Source organism: Electrophorus electricus, chromosome 19 (genome assembly GCF_041902795.1).
Source record: "Electrophorus electricus isolate QZ-2024a chromosome 19, ASM4190279v1, whole genome shotgun sequence".
Lineage (NCBI taxonomy): Eukaryota > Metazoa > Chordata > Actinopteri > Gymnotiformes > Gymnotidae > Electrophorus > Electrophorus electricus.
Genome location: NC_137515.1, coordinates 11,112,715 through 11,130,211, shown reverse-complemented (window position 1 = coordinate 11,130,211; position 17,497 = coordinate 11,112,715). Strand labels below are relative to the sequence as shown.

General features: G+C 36.7%; 4 protein-coding genes across 30 annotated transcripts; 3 read left to right on the top strand and 1 right to left on the bottom strand.

The window, feature by feature from the left end:
• The first annotated feature begins 385 nt into the window (after positions 1-385).
• hnrnpdl (heterogeneous nuclear ribonucleoprotein D-like) lies at positions 386-4,546 on the top strand. Of its 2 annotated transcripts, none has more exons than XM_027010336.3 (8): positions 386-587; positions 1,472-1,640; positions 1,783-1,944; positions 2,103-2,234; positions 2,385-2,490; positions 2,626-2,790; positions 2,896-2,995; positions 4,248-4,546. In XM_027010336.3, exons 1-7 carry the CDS (start codon positions 496-498, stop codon positions 2,964-2,966), a joined length of 897 nt encoding a protein of 298 aa, XP_026866137.1. In that variant the 5' UTR covers positions 386-495; the 3' UTR covers positions 2,967-2,995; positions 4,248-4,546. The 2 variants fall into 2 exon arrangements, with proteins under 2 accessions (XP_026866137.1, XP_026866138.1); XM_027010337.3 differs by having other exon boundaries at positions 3,431-4,546.
• A 146-nt stretch (positions 4,547-4,692) lies between these two features.
• On the top strand, positions 4,693-10,389 carry hnrnpd (heterogeneous nuclear ribonucleoprotein D). Of its 26 annotated transcripts, none has more exons than XR_014118624.1 (9): positions 4,693-5,329; positions 6,310-6,478; positions 6,749-6,943; positions 7,100-7,231; positions 7,435-7,528; positions 7,678-7,833; positions 8,579-8,672; positions 9,000-9,101; positions 9,888-10,389. XR_014118624.1 is itself a non-coding variant. In XM_081702226.1 (8 exons), the coding sequence occupies exons 1-7, from the start codon at positions 5,172-5,174 to the stop codon at positions 8,644-8,646; spliced, it is 960 nt and encodes a 319-aa protein (XP_081558352.1). In that variant the 5' UTR covers positions 4,693-5,171; the 3' UTR covers positions 8,647-8,672; positions 9,888-10,389. The 26 variants fall into 26 exon arrangements, 19 of the variants coding, with proteins under 19 accessions (XP_081558352.1, XP_081558351.1, XP_081558357.1 ...); XR_014118626.1 differs by lacking the exon at positions 9,000-9,101 and adding an exon at positions 8,271-8,314; XR_014118625.1 differs by adding an exon at positions 8,271-8,314 and having other exon boundaries at positions 9,000-10,389.
• Positions 10,390-10,499: 110 nt separating this feature from the next.
• Positions 10,500-12,210, bottom strand: si:ch73-234b20.5 (vesicle-associated membrane protein 8). Its single transcript, XM_027010339.3, has 3 exons — positions 12,049-12,210; positions 11,371-11,532; positions 10,500-11,177 (listed from the first exon to the last, which is right to left on the bottom strand). The coding sequence occupies exons 1-3, from the start codon at positions 12,049-12,051 to the stop codon at positions 11,034-11,036; spliced, it is 309 nt and encodes a 102-aa protein (XP_026866140.1). The 5' UTR covers positions 12,052-12,210; the 3' UTR covers positions 10,500-11,033.
• An 857-nt stretch (positions 12,211-13,067) lies between these two features.
• Positions 13,068-16,668, top strand: mat2al (methionine adenosyltransferase II, alpha-like). The gene is made up of 9 exons (XM_027010329.3): positions 13,068-13,174; positions 13,426-13,503; positions 13,648-13,770; positions 14,167-14,279; positions 14,693-14,836; positions 14,921-15,139; positions 15,359-15,541; positions 15,865-15,998; positions 16,074-16,668. The coding sequence occupies exons 1-9, from the start codon at positions 13,099-13,101 to the stop codon at positions 16,174-16,176; spliced, it is 1,173 nt and encodes a 390-aa protein (XP_026866130.2). The 5' UTR covers positions 13,068-13,098; the 3' UTR covers positions 16,177-16,668.
• The last annotated feature ends 829 nt before the right edge of the window (positions 16,669-17,497 follow it).

Here is a 17,497-nt window from a genome sequence, read left to right as displayed (position 1 = left end):
CATAATTTTCCAGAAACGATTGGTGTATGTGAGGTGTACTTCACAGTTACTCAAACGTATTTTAGACTATGATTTAGTTCTTGGAACATTTCGAAATTTACGTATTCCCAGACATTCAAGTATGTGTTTTACATGAACATGAACAGTCTTTGTTCAGACAATTCCGCTTAAAAATCTAATACTATAACACGACTATACTATACTCAGTTACTATATTATAACTAAATTACCGTTGTTTACCGGAACTCAGAGGGCATTTGTGTCAATACATGCTACGGTTCTTAAAATTATATTCATAGCTGGGTTGTATTAATCTGGCTATAGTGGCATAATTTGTTTTAAATCCCGCCCTCTTCTCTTCCTGCCCTTTCTGTTTGCGTCATTGGAAACCGTCAGCCATTTTACTAAACGCGGCAGTGTTTGTGTGTGGCTGGGGTTTTCTTGAATAGTCGTACAAATCTATTACGGTAATTATACCAGCCTACTTGCCTTAAAATGCAGGCAGAACAAGAGCAGACTGACTTTAGCAGCAATGAGTTCCCAGAGGGCTCCAAAATAAACGCAAGTAAAAATCAACAGGATGACGGGTAAGTGGCCTCCGAGTCTAAAACGAATCTTTGCTATAGGTTAACGCTACTAGGCCAAGCCGGGCCCAGCTGTTATCAAAAACTAAAAAAGAACTTGGCTAATAAATGTTTACGTGTCGTTGCCTAGTTATATACCCTAGTATTGTAAGCAATATTTAAAATGTATTGCGACTCATGATGTTTAATAAAGGATCTGTAAAGATAGCTAGCTGTAACTATTGAACTAACATTAACGCTAATTAGCTGCATGGACCAGTTGTGATATCCAGTAAGCCTTACCGCCAAATAACTTGTCTAGCTAAAATGCCCTAACGTGGATTGTGATTTATCGTTAAGATAACAAACATAGACGGATGTATTCTTGCAAATGTTATTAGTTCACTGTCTTATCTCAATTAGGAATATAGTCGGTTAGCTAGCCAAGTGCGATCGGTTGGATTAGTCAGGTAAGTTTAAAATGGGATTACTAGGCTAGCTAGCTAACCTAGCTAAATGGTTTAGGTCGTTTAATGTGGCTAGTAGTTAGCTAAGATATCTTGGGGCCATAAAGTTAGCATGGTTGGTGCATAACTTGATGTTGTAGGCTTTGTATCTAGGTTAGTTAAATCAGTACCAAGTACCTTGGTTGCTGGCTAACATATTTAAGATCGGGCAGATGGCCGAAGCTTGGTTCCCACGCCGTGCTTCTGTAGCTCTCCATTTAACTAATTAGGCTGTTTTTTATCTTTGTGACGCGGCTTTGTTAGGCTAGCTGGATTAGTTGTTGGCTATCTAGCTATGTTTTCTTGAAACGCTTCGTTAAGACGCTTGAACAAACCGATATTTGCTGCAAGTCATATCGGAAAATACTGCCACGACAGATTTTTCTTAATTTGTATTTACAGGAAAATGTTTATTGGTGGACTAAGCTGGGACACCAGTAAGAAAGATCTTACAGACTATCTGTCTAAATTTGGAGAGGTGTTGGATTGCACTATCAAAACAGACCCTATGACTGGGCGTTCCAGAGGATTTGGCTTTGTGCTCTTCAAGGATGTAGAAAGTGTTGACAGGGTGAGTATTTACGTTAGTAAACAATGAAACAGGTTTCATTTCGTTACGGCACTTCGAACTTGAACATACGCTGCATGATTCTGTTTGGGTATCCCACACTTGTGTAAAACATTTTCCCCCACACTTGTAAATGTGTTTTCAGGTCTTGGAACTGAAAGAGCACAAACTGGATGGTAAACTGATTGATCCAAAGAGAGCCAAGGCAATGAAAGGGAAGGAACCTCCTAAAAAGGTTTTTGTTGGAGGTCTCCGTCCAGAAACATCTGAGGACCAAATCCGAGAATACTTTGGAACCTTCGGAGATGTAGGTCAAATGCATAGTCACCGCTTCCAAAATCAGGCAATACAAGGGAATAAAATACACCATGTATTTCCTAGTCACAGTGTGTGGTCCCCATTGTTTACTGACAACACGCACAATTGTTAATATTCCTAAATGGTTAAGTTGACCTCTCTTCATAGATTGAAAGTATTGAACTCCCTGTGGACAGCAAAACAAATGAGAGGAGAGGATTCTGCTTTGTAACATATGTGGAAGAAGAACCTGTTAAGAAGCTTTTAGAAAACAGATACCACCAAGTTGGAACAGGAAAGGTATGGGCAAATGAGTAATCATCTAATGTCTCCTAATTTAAATGTTAAAATATATTTATACTTTTTAAAATGTGTGTGTGTGTGTGTGTGTGTGTGTGTGTGTGTGTGTGTGTGTGTGTGTGTGTGTGTGTGCGCGCACCTCCAAATCAGTGTGAAATTAAAGTTGCCCAGCCTAAGGAAATCTACAGACAGCAGCAGAGCAGAGGAGACAGGGGCTTTGGAGGAAGAGGGGGATTTAGGGGCCGTGGAAGAGGAGGTAATTATATGTACTCTTGACAAGTCTGTCCAATAAAAAAATAAGTAATTTAGAAAAATTGACATGGGGATGGAAGGCTTTATTCTAAATGTTTTGTGTTTCTCTCGTTCTGATCACCTAACTTTCTATGTGCAGGACAAAGTCACAGCTACAACCAAGGTTATAACAGCTACTATGGGCAGAACTACGGAGGCTATGGCAGTGGATACAACCAGGGTTATAATGGTTATGCTGGGTATGACTATTCAGGCTACAATTATCACAACTATGGATATGGGCAAGGCTATGATGATTACAATGGTGAGTCAAAGTTTTATCTTGGCTTTTAAATGAAAAATTGTCTCCCATGTTATATTGTGTGATTATTAGTAAAGACAATAAGTAAAATGTCTGCATTATTCATAGGTCAACAGAGCAATTATGGCAAGGCCTCCCGAGAGGGTGGAAACCATCAGAACAACTACCAGCCATATTGATGAAATCACTTGACCTGCCAGAACCTATGGTAAGCTAGGCTCAGGTTACAGTCATTTGGCTTGCTTTATCAACTTTAAAGATCAATAGACAACATTGACCATCCTCAACATGCAAACGAGTGGTATGCATTGTCACAAGCCCCTTTTGAGTGAAATCTTGGGGGAATGTCTATAGATCTTTAAACTCTTAATGCTTGTGTAGTGGTGTGGTTCGTTTTTTTTTTTTTTTTTTCGTTTTTTTTTCCCTTTTTTTTAAAGCTCTTCAGAAAAACGTAAGTGTTTTTCTGTAGATTTTTCCATTTTTCTCCCTGCTTTTTAACAGGTGATCATAAGGAAATAACATAGAGTTGATAGCTATGCTAACAGGTAAAGTACTGCTAAAGGGTACAAAGTAAGGGCACCTCTCCTTATTTTTTCCGTTCTTTCCCTAATTCTGATTACTGTACCTTGTTTGTACCTGCCAGCGGGGGACTTCATTGCAGGCCGTGTGTCACCTGACCACGAAATTCTCTGGGCGTCGCACATAGCGGGCAGAGACCACGGCATGCACGAGAAAACGCTGTCCTGTGGTATGGTCTCTTCAAACTTCCTGTACCAGCGTAAAAACAAACAGCAAACATAAAACAGGAGATCTCTTGTTTTCCCTTAAGTTGTCACTGTTTTCTTTAACAGTTTTTTGAAAATGGGTTTTTTACAGGTATTTAACAGTGAAACCTAAGTGATTTTAACTGCTTTGTTGTATTCTCTTTTTTAATTTTAGTGTTCTTGTATTTCAGTTCTGGAGCTTCAGTGGTTTTTCCTTTTTGTTTTCCTAAAAATGGTCCATATCCCATAAACTGCAGAAACTCATAATGCTTGCTTTTTCTTTAGAGTCCATAGAGAACTTCAAATGGTACACTTCAAGCCTTTTCCTAAAAATATAGATGATAAAGATCATATGTAAATCAGTTTTATGAAGCCATAAAAAAGGTGACACATGCAGTATCACCTTGGAAAGAGTTACTGCCTGGCTGGAAATCACGTTAAAATTGATGGGATGATGCACAATTGAATGTGGATGTGCTCCTTTTTGGTGATATTGTCCACCAACCAAGTAGTGCTGAAGTTTTTGCTTTCTGAAACTGAAGTTGTACATATGATCTTTAATTTTTGATGGTGAACTTAATAGTTTAAAGTCGACAGCTCGCGAAGTTAAACAGTGAAACATGGAGGTGGTCTTTTTCAGTTAACTACTTGTCTTATCAAAAATAATTAATGGTTTTATTGTCTCTTCTCTTCTAGGTAGGCAGGCTGAGAGTTGAGTTTGTACGCTGGAGGCAGCTTGTGGATACCCTGTCCTTCTTAATCAAAGAGCATCTTGATTTTAAAATACCTTTATTTGGTTGTCCTCTGAATGACATTCAGTATGTCTTTTGTAAATATTTTGTTTCCCAGTTTCTTATCCTGTGCGATGTTAAGGTAGAACCTATAGGTTTTGTGCTGGTGTGTTCTTAAATCTTGATTTAGAAAGTTGTCTATTTTTTTTTTTTTCTGCAGTTTTGGATACAGGGAGTATTAAAAATTGGGGTATCAAACCATAATTGTGCTTTTCTATTCACTTCCTATAAAACAAGCATGTAGATCTTGAAAGGTTACTCAGCCATTGTCATTCATTCTTATATGGGAGCGTTCAGAAGCTGAAGAGAAATATGAATTTGGCGCTAGAGTATCTGTCGAGTGTCACCGGTTTTCCGATGACTTACTTCTAAACCAAAAAGTTTACTGATGGAGTTTTTTTAAGAGCAAAGAGGGCAGGGAATTAACAGTTGTAATGTATATACGGTTATATAGATTTATTTTGTAAGGATATAACATTTTCGCTTAAAAAAGCAAGGGTATGTATACAATTGGATTGTCTGTTATACTGATGATGCTGTTGTAATCGTGAGCCCTCTGCTCCCTTCCACCATTTTGTGTGATCGCCGGTGTGTGGCAACAAAGTACTGACAGCTGGTGAAAGCAAGTTAAACCTGTTTCCTGTAAGATAGCTGGTATCTAATATCATTTGCTCGGATTAGATTAGATTTTTTAACACAGAAGCCTATATCATTGCGACTAGTCGCGAATTGTACGCGAGGAGTTGCCTACCTACGTTAACGCTAGCGTTATAATTGCAAGCTCCTGTGAAGCTCGATTGCACCACCTCATCAGCGAGTACGACCAAAAATGTCGGAAGAACAATTTATTGGGGAAGACCTGATGATGAAAATGGAGGAAGACGGACAGGCAAGTGGCGAAGAGCAGATACCAGCGGTTGGTGATGTTGAGGGGGGAGAAACTGAAGGATCAAAAATTGATGCTAGTAAAAACGAAGAAGATGAGGGGTAAGTGTGGATGCTATGTTGAGGCGTAAGAAATAAGTATAGGCTGCTTCGAAGCTAACCTAGCTAACTAGCATAGCTGCTGGGTTATTTTCGTCTGCGCACGCTTAAAATAATTAGCAACAACGCTCAATTTGCGTGTGTTGTAACTTGAATAGTAAATATGTTGCCTTCTTTTCGCATACCACATAATTTGCTCGCTCGCTAGCTAAATTGTTTAACCTTAATATCGTCTACAGTTTTGACCAAGCTGGTACCGTTTGCTAACTTACTAGAAACCAGGATTTTAGCTAACGTTTGGCAGTTAGCTACGCAATTTTGCCAACCGAGTTAACTAGCTAGCTACTTTACCATTTGATGTTTGAAAACACTCTAATTATGCTTAATTCGCCTTCCATGAATCTAATCGTCGGTGACACTGGTTTATGCCAAGCTGCTGATTGATGTGGTGACAACCACGCAGCCGGCTCTGTTTTCACGTTGTTGTGGCAACGACAGTGGTGACTTAGGTTAGCTAGCAAACTCCAAGAGCCTGCAAGTAAGTTAACGTTATATACGCTAGCTAAAGCTAACTAAATTTGGAAATTTCGTCACGTGACGTATTGTAAAATAACTGTTTTCTTTCTTCACAGCACAGAATTATTCAGATTTCTTAGAGTACCCGTAGAAATATAATGTACTTAATCAGTTTTTCATGTCTATGTTATGACTGTCACTAGAAAGTGTATATCGCTAGCTTGGGTAGATTTAATGCTTCCTGTCCGGTTGTCAGAAAGAAAAGCGCATATTCACCTTATCCTTTCAAGGATGTGTCCTTAAATCTTTTTGAATTGGTACCCGTTGATGTGCACTGTTCTAGCCACTATATGTATAATACATCAGACGCATCAAAATCATATTTTGGAAATTGGAAGTCTCCCAATGATGTCAACATTACTACCTCATCCATGGCTCTCAACTCAATCTTTTTTTTTTTCCTACAGGAAAATGTTTGTTGGAGGTTTAAGCTGGGACACAACAAAGAAGGATTTAAAAGATTATTTCTCCAAGTTTGGGGAGGTTGTAGACTGCACTTTAAAACTGGATCCTATGACGGGACGATCTAGAGGGTTCGGCTTTGTGCTGTTTAAAGATGCTGAAAGTGTGGAGAAGGTAGTCACTATTAATATTCAACACAAGTTCCAGAGAGCCATTTCACTGCGGAATATAATATTGTCACTGCCTTGACACTCCTAATTCAACCTGTAAAAGATTCATTGAAGTTGCAGGATGAGTTCAGTTTGTGATTTTAAATAGAGGAAAATGCTTAACTCCTCCACACTATGGTCTTCCAGGATAGGAGCTGACCTGCCTGTTCTAAGCAGTTAATTATTGTCTTATTTATATTTGGACTTATTTTCTTTTGCTTTTGTAACATATTAGATTCAGTGTTGTGGTGTCATCTACCGATCACAGGTCATTTTACAAAAAGAGCACAAGCTTAACGGTAAAGTCATTGATCCAAAAAAAGCAAAAGCCATGAAGTCCAAAGAGCCTGTGAAGAAGATATTTGTTGGTGGTCTTTCACCGGACACCCCTGAAGAGAAGATAAGAGAATACTTTGATGCTTTTGGAGAGGTGTGTAACTAGGACATGTAAACTCTTATTTTGTAGACTCAGCCATAAATTATTGCCAATTATTGTGCATTAACTACCCCTTGAACACATTTTTGATTTTGCCTTTTCACTATTTTCTGTTAAATTAATGGCTAATAAATTAATGATTGTTTCCAGGTGGAGTCTATTGAGTTGCCAATGGAAAACAAGACAAATAAAAGAAGAGGATTCTGTTTTATTACCTTCAAAGAGGAGGAACCAGTAAAGAAAATAATGGAAAAGAAGTACCATAACATTGGTCTAAGCAAGGTATAGACTAATCTTATAGTTACCATGACACTTAATTGCAATTGATAGTTGACTGTTACTATTACTGTGTGTGTACTGCAATATTATATCACTTTTAGTTCTACAAGATAAACAAATAACCCTTATTGTCAGTCGAGTCAAGTAACATTACAGAATTCATAACATAACTACTAATGCTCTGGTTTACTTGTTTGTACATGTAGTGTGAAATCAAGGTAGCAATGTCAAAGGAGCAGTACCAGCAGCAGCAGTGGGGTGGAAGAGGAGGTTACTCATCTAGATGTCGGGGAAGAGGGGGTCAGTCCTATTTTAGCATATGCACAAATGCTTTGATAGCTCTATTACATGCATTGTACCATTGCAATGCCCCCTGAATGCAAAATTCCGTTGTTGCTGTTGGCCATATATTTATGCTGTGATGTACATTTCGTGACTGACTTTTTTAGGACCTAATCAGAATTGGAACCAGGGGTATGGAAACTATTGGAATCAAGGTTATGGAAATTATGGAAGCTACGGCTACAACAGTCAAGGCTATGGTGGATACGGGGGCTTTGATTACTCGGGTTACAACAACTACTACGGATATGGTGACTACAGCAGTATGTAATACTGTTTGTGAAACACTGACAAAAGCTCTTAAGGATATATTGTATCAGGGATTTTCTTTTTGGTACCTGTATTATGACAACTGTGCACTAAATTACATACTTGAAATTCACTTGCATGCATAATATGGGTTAAGCTTTAAACATAGGTACTTGGATTCATGCATTTGCATTGACTGTCTTACAAGGAAATCTTGCTTTAACTTAAGGTGTAATGTACATATTTATTGTATAAAAAGTGGAGCTTAAAGAGATGGGAAAGGAATGTTTGCCTTCAAGTGCCTCGAGACCACCATTCATCAAGAATTAAAAATGTACATTTGTGGGCCATGGGGAAATGACCAATAGCCAATGGCCTTTTTTTTTTTTTAAAGAAGAAAATAAACTATTTAAAAAACTTCAATTTTATTTTTCTTTCCCCATATTTCCAGAAAACTGTATAATTGAAATACAGTATGTTTGATTACAGTTTAAAGTAAGTATCTAATAATTATCATATTGATTGAATGTAATAATTTTCTATTAATTGGCTAATTTAAACTGTTAATAAAATAAGTACAATTTTAGGGTATGTTACTACATGTATCTATGCAGTGTAAAAATGTTTATACTTTGTCAGTTTTTTTTCTCGTCTCTCTCTAAACTCTTCTCTTTGTTATTGTCACATTGGTGTTAAATAGTTTCAACATGAAGATTTATTTTATTATTTTCCCCCCTGTGTTCTCTGCTCAACCTGCAGACCAGCAGAGTGGTTACGGCAAATCTTCAAGGCGAGGTGGCCACCAAAACAGTTACAAGCCATACTAGTACTTAAACTGCAAAATGAAATACAGGTATGTCCTTGTATTACTTAGAAAAACGCTCCTTAGCACATAATGTATGCTACATTGACTTTCCTATTTAATGTACTTTGCTTAATTTTTGTTTTTCTTTAAAGTTTTTCACAGCACCCTGAAGTGCTTTACTGTAGTGGTAACATAGAGACTTCAGTCTTTTGGCAATAATATAACAGCTGGCTTTTGGCTGTTTCTTGCCATTTTGTAACAGTAAAAAAAAATTAACAGGTACAGTATTGCTAAATGGGTACCAGAAAATAAGGATTTACAACAAAAAAAAGAAGAATGTTGTCTCCTAACTCTGACCTTGTTTGTACCTGCCAGCGGGGACTTCCTTGCAGGCCATGAGCTGACTTCCCGATTCTCTCAGGCCCGCTCAATGCGGACAGGGTACGAGAGACGTACGCTCTCGAATGCGCCCATTTGGTATGGTCTTCCAACATCCTGTATATGAATTGTCAAAAAAACAAAAACAAAAGAAAACTGAAAGAAAAAACATAAGGGATACATCAAGCTTTTATCTTCATCTTTTTTTCTGTTCTTTTTAAACTTTCATGGGATTTGTTTTATGTAATAATACAGTATATTTCTGTAATTTTGTAATGCCATTTTTTACAGGCACCTCAAGTAATGGTTAAATACGACAACAGTCTGAAAAAAATAACTGTTTACTTTTCATAGGATACAGCTTTCTCTGGACTTTCCAGTGTTTAATATATGCACTTCTAATCTTACCTGTAATGCTTGCCTTTCCTTATTTATAGCTCGTGTATCAGTAGTAGCTGGTAGTCCATGAGCTAAACCCTGGTTTGTACTTGGACGCCACTACGTCGGAGAAGTGCTTAATTTTCATATTTGTATTGTGTGTTGTTCTCCTGACTGCGGTGGAAAAGGTTCAATTGTAAACTGTTAATTTCATCTAACAAGTCCTCTTTTTTAACGTTTTTTTAAACTTCAGAAATGTTACAAATTTGCATGTAATGTTTCTTCTATTGTGAATTTTAAATAATTGAAGGCTTCACATTAATATGTGTATGCGCTTAATTTTATCATGCACATGATTTTTGTAGTCTGGACTTTTTACTTGAACTATGTAATTCCATTCTCCATAATGGAATACTTTAGATTTGGGAATTATTTTACATTTTTAAAGGACATCTATTACTTGTTTGTTTCTGAAGTGAATTAATAATTTTATTTTCTGTCTTTCAGGTCGAGATGTGGTTGGAAGGTTACATTGGAAGAGTATCACTGAGACAAAGCAATTGTGTAATATGGTGTGTTAATGAAAGGCCAAAAAGTTGTCTGCATTTTAACTACAACTACTGTTCATGCACAGTAGTGTTTGTTTTTGACAGCTGTTTAATGAAGATGGAATAACCTGATCAACATTGAACCCTATGTAAGACACTGTGTAATGTGCTTCACAATAGTCAAAACTTTTACTTGTTTTGTTTTGAGCTTGTGTACCAACTTATGTTTGAGTCTGTAAGTATAATTTTAGTCAGTTCCTTATGTGCAAGTGTTGCGATTTTGTGTATTGAAATAATTTCTAATTTTCTTTGCTAAGTATCTATTAGTTAAAATTAATAAAAAATACAAATGTCGGTCATGTAACATTTGTTTCATATAGGCCTGGCGATTTCTTTTTCTACAAAATAATGTTAGGCATAGTCATACAGTGGATGAAATAAAATATTAGTTGTGAAGTCAAGTTTCTTATGTTTGAGCATGCCTGTTACTTATGAGTGGAGTTTTATACAATAAGAAGTATTTACTTGCCAATCAACATCAATCTAGTTATATGTTCTTTTAACAAGGATGTCTGGTGAAGAGAACTTTATTTAGCTATAACACTGGATGCAACCTAATAAAACAATTTAACCTGCAAGTCCAAAGTATTAAAAGCAATCAAAAACCATTTCAGATAATTTGACTTGAAATGAATGACGCATATCATTACAGCCATAATACCATTGTAAAGTTACAAAGGTTTACTGTAGGCTATAAGTAACAATGAACATTATTTAGTTTTTTAGTGTTTAGATCAACAGGAAAGAAAGAACTATAAAGTCAGTGTTTAGTCTAAACAAGTATTGTAATTGCACTGTATATACAAGTGTGCCTTTTGGGTATAAATAATTTAGTAGGCTTTATATCAATGAATTATATTTACATAACATTTCATTAAATCTGCCAAAATATTGTGAACAAAACACTGAAGGAAAAAAAAAAGTATATATATATATATATAGAGAGAGAGAGAGAGAGAGAGAGAGAGAGAGAGAGAGAGAGATGGAAACTGGTCTAATTTTCATGTGCTTATATTTAACATGGAGCAGAGAAGATTGAATTACATTATGTAGGAATGACTCCTGTTGCCAAAAGAATGATAAGTACAGCGATGATGAGCACTACCACTCCAATTATAATCATCATTTTCATATTTTTCCACCAGAACTTTCTGGAAACTCTTGTGGAAGTCCTTTGAAATGAGTCAGCCTGGTAGAAAGTGCATGCATTAAAGAACAATATTGTAAGGATAAGGTAAATTACAGGAAAAGTATTTTCCAAAGATCAAGTTTAGTAATTAAGCACTTTTGTAAGATGCTCTGGATAAGAGCTGTAAATGTAATTATTCAGTGCTGTAACTGGGATGAAATATGAGCTATAACATACATTAACTTTAACTTACAGTTGCCTGCAGATCATCTGTTTTTCCAATTAGGTCATCTAACCTCTCTCCCCTCTCCAGAACTTTGTTTATGTTGTCTTTTAGGATAACTTTGACATCATTGACCTGCTCCTGCACTTGATTAAGTTTACTGGGGGGTTGTGGTTGTGCATTGTGGTCCACCTACTCAGGAAATACAAGATTTCATGCTTTCATAGAGCAATTAAAAATCACATATCATCTTAGAATGTTTACAATAAATGCTGATATTTGTTTGGTAATGACGTGTAGTAACAGTAAACACTGGTTCTTAACTCACAGTCACTACATTACAGTAAAATTCACATTTCATAAATTGCATGACATTAAACCACACAGTATGACATTCCATTACTGAGACCTCACTGACATTTTGCCTTCACTTCCTTTCTGTGCGAAACGTGGATGTCTTCTTGAACAATCATGAGTGAAAAGAGACATTTAATGAGCTCTAGTGTATTTTAGAAACATTTGACTGAACTAACTTAAAATATAATTGTAATTTCTCCCCTATTTGTTTAAGCTTTGTTCCTTTTTTTGGTGTTTGCTTTTTCCTCCATCTTTACTTATCTGTTGTATTAACTGAGCCAACAGGTTTGTTTTAACCTGAAGCAAATAATTATGTAGTCAACAGGCAAATGGTGTAAAAGTATCACTTACCATATTTGTGATTTTTATATGCAAATCCAAACCTTAAGTTCTCACAAGACCTCACAAGATTCAAATGTTTCATACCAAATTCTCTATCTTTCTTTAACAAACAGCCTACAGGATATAATGTCTACCAGTCTGCACCAGAACAAGTAGGCAGAAATGCTTAACAACTCATTTGCACACAAGGCTACCCCTCCCAGTCAGTTTGCACATTAACTGCAGCTGGATGAGTGGAAGATGCCTATTGGCTTTTAGTCAGCCAATCATTTTTCCTGGGCAAGCATGTGTTGCAGATCTGCACTGTACTCATATGACTGGGCAAAGGCCACTATTCTTATCAGAGGACTATTAACAAAGGCCCTGCAAAGCTGGAAAGCAATAAAAGAATGGGGTGATTGTTTACTTTTATCACAGAGATGTAATAACTTCTAGCTTATTTAGAAATGTTGTCCTACAGCTATACTTAACATTATATAAATATATAGCCTGCCAAAAACAAACTCTTGACTGCACAATAGTTTGAGATTTCAATCCAAGACATTATGTTATCCAATCAAATGTTCAGTCACATGATAATGTTTATTATACTGAGAATGTTATTTATACTGAGAAATTCATGGGCTCTCACTGATTCAAAGCTGGGCTCTGTAACGCAGATGCAGATAATGCCATGTTGTGATAGAATATGGTATCTGAAACTGACATTTAAAGTAGAATAAGTTAGACAGATTTTGCTGTCCCTGAGGTAAACTATCGAAACATAAGGTAGTGTTAACCAAAACCGGTCTCTCTATAAATTCTCTGGTCTTAGGCAACATGGCATGGACAAGCCAGTGCGTTGCCATCATTTTTGACAAACTTCAGAACACGACTTGTGCGCTCGTCCATACTTTTGAAAGTAAACCACACCCTCTTAGAGACTTTCGGGAGTAAACCCCTAACCTCCCCCACCCCCACCCCCACCTCCAACCCCCCTTATATACTTTCGTTAGAGCATTCCGTAGTTGCAAACGTCTGAATGCTTTCGAAGCTGGTGTGTGTGTGTCTTAGTTGATTATGAATAATACTGGGTACAGCAAACCAGGAAAAACATTTCTTTTTACTTCTGAGTCTGTTGGAGAAGGACATTCTGGTGAGACACTGCATTCATTATATCCATAGGACACGTATGGGTAAATGTACTTACTGTAGGCTGCAACACTGAGGGATAATTTGTTAGTAAGACTTATTAATAACAACAATTGTAAGCTATATATTTTCTGACATGTAACTGGAATTGCACTTTCCACCAGTATTTATGAAACCATGCTCCTAGATAACAACTGCCATATACTAATAATTAGATGTAAAGGAGCAACAATGTTCATTCTTTCTGTCTCACAGATAAGATGTGTGATCAAATAAGTGATGCTGTTTTGGATGCGTATCTTTCTGAAGATCCTGACTCGAGAGTGGCATGTGGTAGGCCTATTTCCATCTTTCCCATTCACAATGTGAGAGCACAAGGTGCATGATGGAATTTCTTGTATAGATGTTGTCTAGCCATGTTCCTTTGGAATCATATGTGCTTGGGAGAAGAGTTTTATATTTTGTTTTCCTGAACAGAATGTGTGATGAAGACAGGAATGATCTTCTTGTGTGGAGAGGTGACATCAAAGGCAAAAGTTGATCTTCTGAAAGTAGTCAGAGACACTGTGAAGAATATTGGATATGATGACTCATCAAAGGGTGAGACAGATATATATATATATATATATATATATATATATATATATATATATATATATAGAGAGAGAGAGAGAAAGAGAGAGAGAGAGAGAGAGAGAGAGAGAGAGAAAGAGAGATAGATAGATAGATAAGGGCCTTCATTGTGGGTTTTTTATATAGTGTTTATTTGATTGATTGGTATATTGGTAATATATAGCTCATGAATCAGTGGGGTGTTTTTTCATTTCAGCAAAATGAGTTTCAAATATTACCATAACAGCATAGTATGGATAGTAAATGTTGAGTTAAGGGTGATCATAGTGTGAAGATAGATGCTCCGTAGTTCATACCTTATAGATAGGAAATGGTGTATAACAGAATCACACATTATTCATTTTGTTATCATTATCTCCCTAGGATTTGACTACAAGACCTGCAATGTACTTGTGGCCTTACAACCACAGTGTGTCGAGATTAGTGACTGTGTGTTTGAAGGCAGAGATGAAGAAGACATTGGTGCTGGTGACCAGGTTAATGCACACACATACTATAAAAATTGACTCTCATACTAACAAGAACATGGAAACAGATACTCATAAGAATGTGTACTCAGTAAGAATGTGATAATTCCGATTTGGTCCTTCAAGGGCCACTGTTAAGGATGCATTCTTGTTAGAATGCAAATATGTGTTTTAAAAATTGTATTTAAAAATTGCTAGATCTTATTTTAAATGTAAGATTTAAAGGCTATTTGCTTTTAAATCCTATGCTCTTCACAATATTTTAAAACTAAGTCCATTTAGGTGCAGGTAATATTTGTATTACATGTCAGGGTATGACTGGAGATAATGTTCAGGAATACAATATCTGTGGAATGGAGACAAGCCATTATGTTGCTCCAAATATATGCAAAATAATAATTAGCTCCATACATTTCTGACAGGGTTTAATGTTTGGCTATGCGACAGATGAGACAGAGGAGTGCATGCCACTGACCATCCTCCTGGCCCATAAGCTTACTTATAGGATGAAAGAGTTGTCACAGAATGGAGAGTGTCCGTGGATACTGCCCGACTGTAAATCACAGGTAAAATGACAGAAAGGGGATATGACCATACAGAACAATCCCACAAGAATGATTTGTTAAAACAAGTTCCTGTGCTCTTGACAGGTTACAGTAGAATACCATGATAACATGGGGGCCATGGAACCTGTCCGAGTCCACACTGTAGTCATTTCAGTTCAACATAAAGTTGACATCACTTTAGAGGAAATCCGAAAGAATCTATTGGAAAAAGTGGTCAAGGCAGTTATCCCAGCCAAGTACTTGGATGACAGAACTATCTATCACTTGCTTCCAAGTGGGAAGTTTCTTATTGGTGGTCCACAAGTAAGTAACAGTTTTCATGCTGGTAACATCATCATCAGACCCCTTGCATTGTGCATTTTAAAAGTTTCCAAAAATCAACTTAGATTTTTGTTATTAAAACTCATAGCATTGAAATATTAACTTCTTCCTCAGCTGATGTTTTTACCACTGGAAAAAAATCTAATATTTATTTGGCATGTCAGTTGTTCATGTGTACTTGAAATATGTTTTAATAAACAGGGAGATGCAGGTCTTACTGGCAGAAAGATTATCGTTGACACTTATGGTGGCTGGGGAGGCCATGGGGGCGGGGCTTTCTCTGGTAAGGATTACTCTAAAGTGGACCGTTCTGGAGCCTATGCAGCACGCTGGGTGGCCAAATCACTTGTCAAAGCCAAGCTATGCAGAAGGGCACTGGTACAGGTAAAATCTATATGGGTTAGAGTGTGTGACCCCTTAATAAACCTTATCTTTAAAAAAAGGACATTTAAAACCTCTTAGAAGAAACGTTTCAGAAACGAGTCTTAATCTTTCTTGGCAGTTTTTTGACAGGTACTATGACCCCTAAATAACTGAGGGAAGTTTTTGAGAAATGGGTTATTTATCTGATTTACCTTTGACGTCCTTTATAAGTGAACAGAAGTTGAACTGCAACTCTTTGATTTATGATTTTTTTTTTATCAGCTGAATGGGTTATAAAATTCCTTTTATCTGAATATTGCCCTAAAAACACATTCCTTTCATAGGTCTCCTATGCCATTGGCATAAGTCATCCTTTATCAGTCTCCATTTTTCATTATGGCACGTCAACAAGAGATGAGGAGGAACTTCTGCAGATTGTTCAGAATAATTTTGACTTGAGGCCAGGGATAATAATCAAGTACGTATGACCAAAAAGCTCTTAAGGCATAGGGGCTACGGACTTTTACTGTCATAATCTCATATTTATTTTCAGAGAACTTGACCTGAAAAGGCCCATATACCAGAAAACCGCCAGCTATGGGCATTTTGGAAGAGAGGAATTTCTATGGGAAAAGCCAAAGAAACTAGAGTTTTAGTACTTCACTGAACAATATCAAAGTTAAGTCTAATTACTATTTGATTTCAACTATACAGACAGTAAAACATAGAATCTAAGGAAAATTGGATGAATGTGTTTTTGTTTTAATAGCTGCCCCAATGAGAAGGTGTGTGGCTATGAAGAAAAGATTGAAAGAAAACTGATGATCTTTTCTAGAACTTTAATTTTCTCTTTCCATTTCACAGCTGCTATTCCAATTTTCTCTCAGTTCCCAGCTGTGGGGTTTTGTTGCTTTTGTTGTTGTTGTTGTTGCTGCTGTTGTTTTGTTTGTTTGTTTGTTTTTTGTTCTGGAGAACCAGTTTATACAGTACTATGAAAAGCTTCAAAACATTAAATTTCTCCTGATACTTATCATCATTTTTGTTATTTTAAGTGTTACTTCTACAAAAACCATCAAGCCAAAAGGTGCAAGATTTCTTCACAAGTGTTTGCAAAATTAAATGTCCACCCTCATGTAAATCTATATTTAGTTTTGAATAAATAAAAAAATTCTAAAAATGCAGATTGTGTTGTTTTGTTTTTTTTTACATTTCTCCATATTCCAATATTCTTAGGCTTACTCTTTTATGCTATTTGTTTAATATTCTAGTATTACTGTAGTATGTAGCACTGTAGTATGTTGGTTACTATTTTCCCATGCATGTAATGTAGTCCTACAGGTGTGAGCCTTACAGTATGAGAGGCTTTCACTATCCACTGACTTTGAGTATCTTGAAAGGCGCTTAGGAATAAGAAGTCTTAATATAAGCAAAAGTATGACCTAAAAAAACTAAGTTCTGAAAACCTCTACGGGTAAAGTCAGCTTAAACTGTATCTGGCTTTAGTACAGTAGACAGAGTTAACACAGTAATTGTTTAGGTCAGAGGCAACAAATCAAACTGGAGCTAGCATTCCACAAAGTTACTTGTTTGGAAAGAAATAGAAAAGGACTGGTGTGATCCATGTTCTCTATACTGACAATCAGTGGAGGACTGCAGTAATGACGAGAATGAGGCACCAACAGTTCAGGAATCACTAAAAACGGTGTGCGTATGCACACTGTCTGCAGTCAAGCTGCGAAGGCAGAAGAGTGGGAAATCTGCGAGAACAAGAAGAGCACCAAGGAAACACTCAAGGCGGCAGAACAACTGCATCGCTGAAGGGACTGAACAGAACTTCTTTACAAGTGTATAGGGCCACATAAATATTTGAGCTTCACTTGCCAAAGATACCATGAAGCTTTGCAAGCTGCAGAAATGTCAAACTGTTCTGGTACATGAGTTCTCCCATCCACTCTACTTGATAATTTGTAACTTTTT

Excerpts from the sequence above, each read along its gene's own strand:
- hnrnpd (XM_081702222.1), top strand. The coding sequence starts at position 5,172 with ATGTCGGAAGAACAATTTATTGGGGAAGACCTGATGATGAAAATGGAG. Across the intron at positions 6,479-6,748 it reads ATGCTGAAAGTGTGGAGAAG|ATTCAGTGTTGTGGTGTCAT; the intron begins GTAGTCACTATT and ends GTAACATATTAG. Across the intron at positions 7,529-7,677 it reads TAGATGTCGGGGAAGAGGGG|GACCTAATCAGAATTGGAAC; the intron begins GTCAGTCCTATT and ends TGACTTTTTTAG.
- si:ch73-234b20.5 (XM_027010339.3), bottom strand. Across the intron at positions 11,178-11,370 it reads CAGATGATCTGCAGGCAACT|GCTGACTCATTTCAAAGGAC; the intron begins GTAAGTTAAAGT and ends ACTTTCTACCAG.
- mat2al (XM_027010329.3), top strand. The coding sequence starts at position 13,099 with ATGAATAATACTGGGTACAGCAAACCAGGAAAAACATTTCTTTTTACT. Across the intron at positions 13,504-13,647 it reads TGACTCGAGAGTGGCATGTG|AATGTGTGATGAAGACAGGA; the intron begins GTAGGCCTATTT and ends TTTCCTGAACAG. Across the intron at positions 15,542-15,864 it reads GCAGAAGGGCACTGGTACAG|GTCTCCTATGCCATTGGCAT; the intron begins GTAAAATCTATA and ends TTCCTTTCATAG.
- hnrnpdl (XM_027010336.3), top strand. The coding sequence starts at position 496 with ATGCAGGCAGAACAAGAGCAGACTGACTTTAGCAGCAATGAGTTCCCA. Across the intron at positions 588-1,471 it reads AAAAATCAACAGGATGACGG|GAAAATGTTTATTGGTGGAC; the intron begins GTAAGTGGCCTC and ends TTGTATTTACAG. Across the intron at positions 2,491-2,625 it reads TAGGGGCCGTGGAAGAGGAG|GACAAAGTCACAGCTACAAC; the intron begins GTAATTATATGT and ends TTCTATGTGCAG.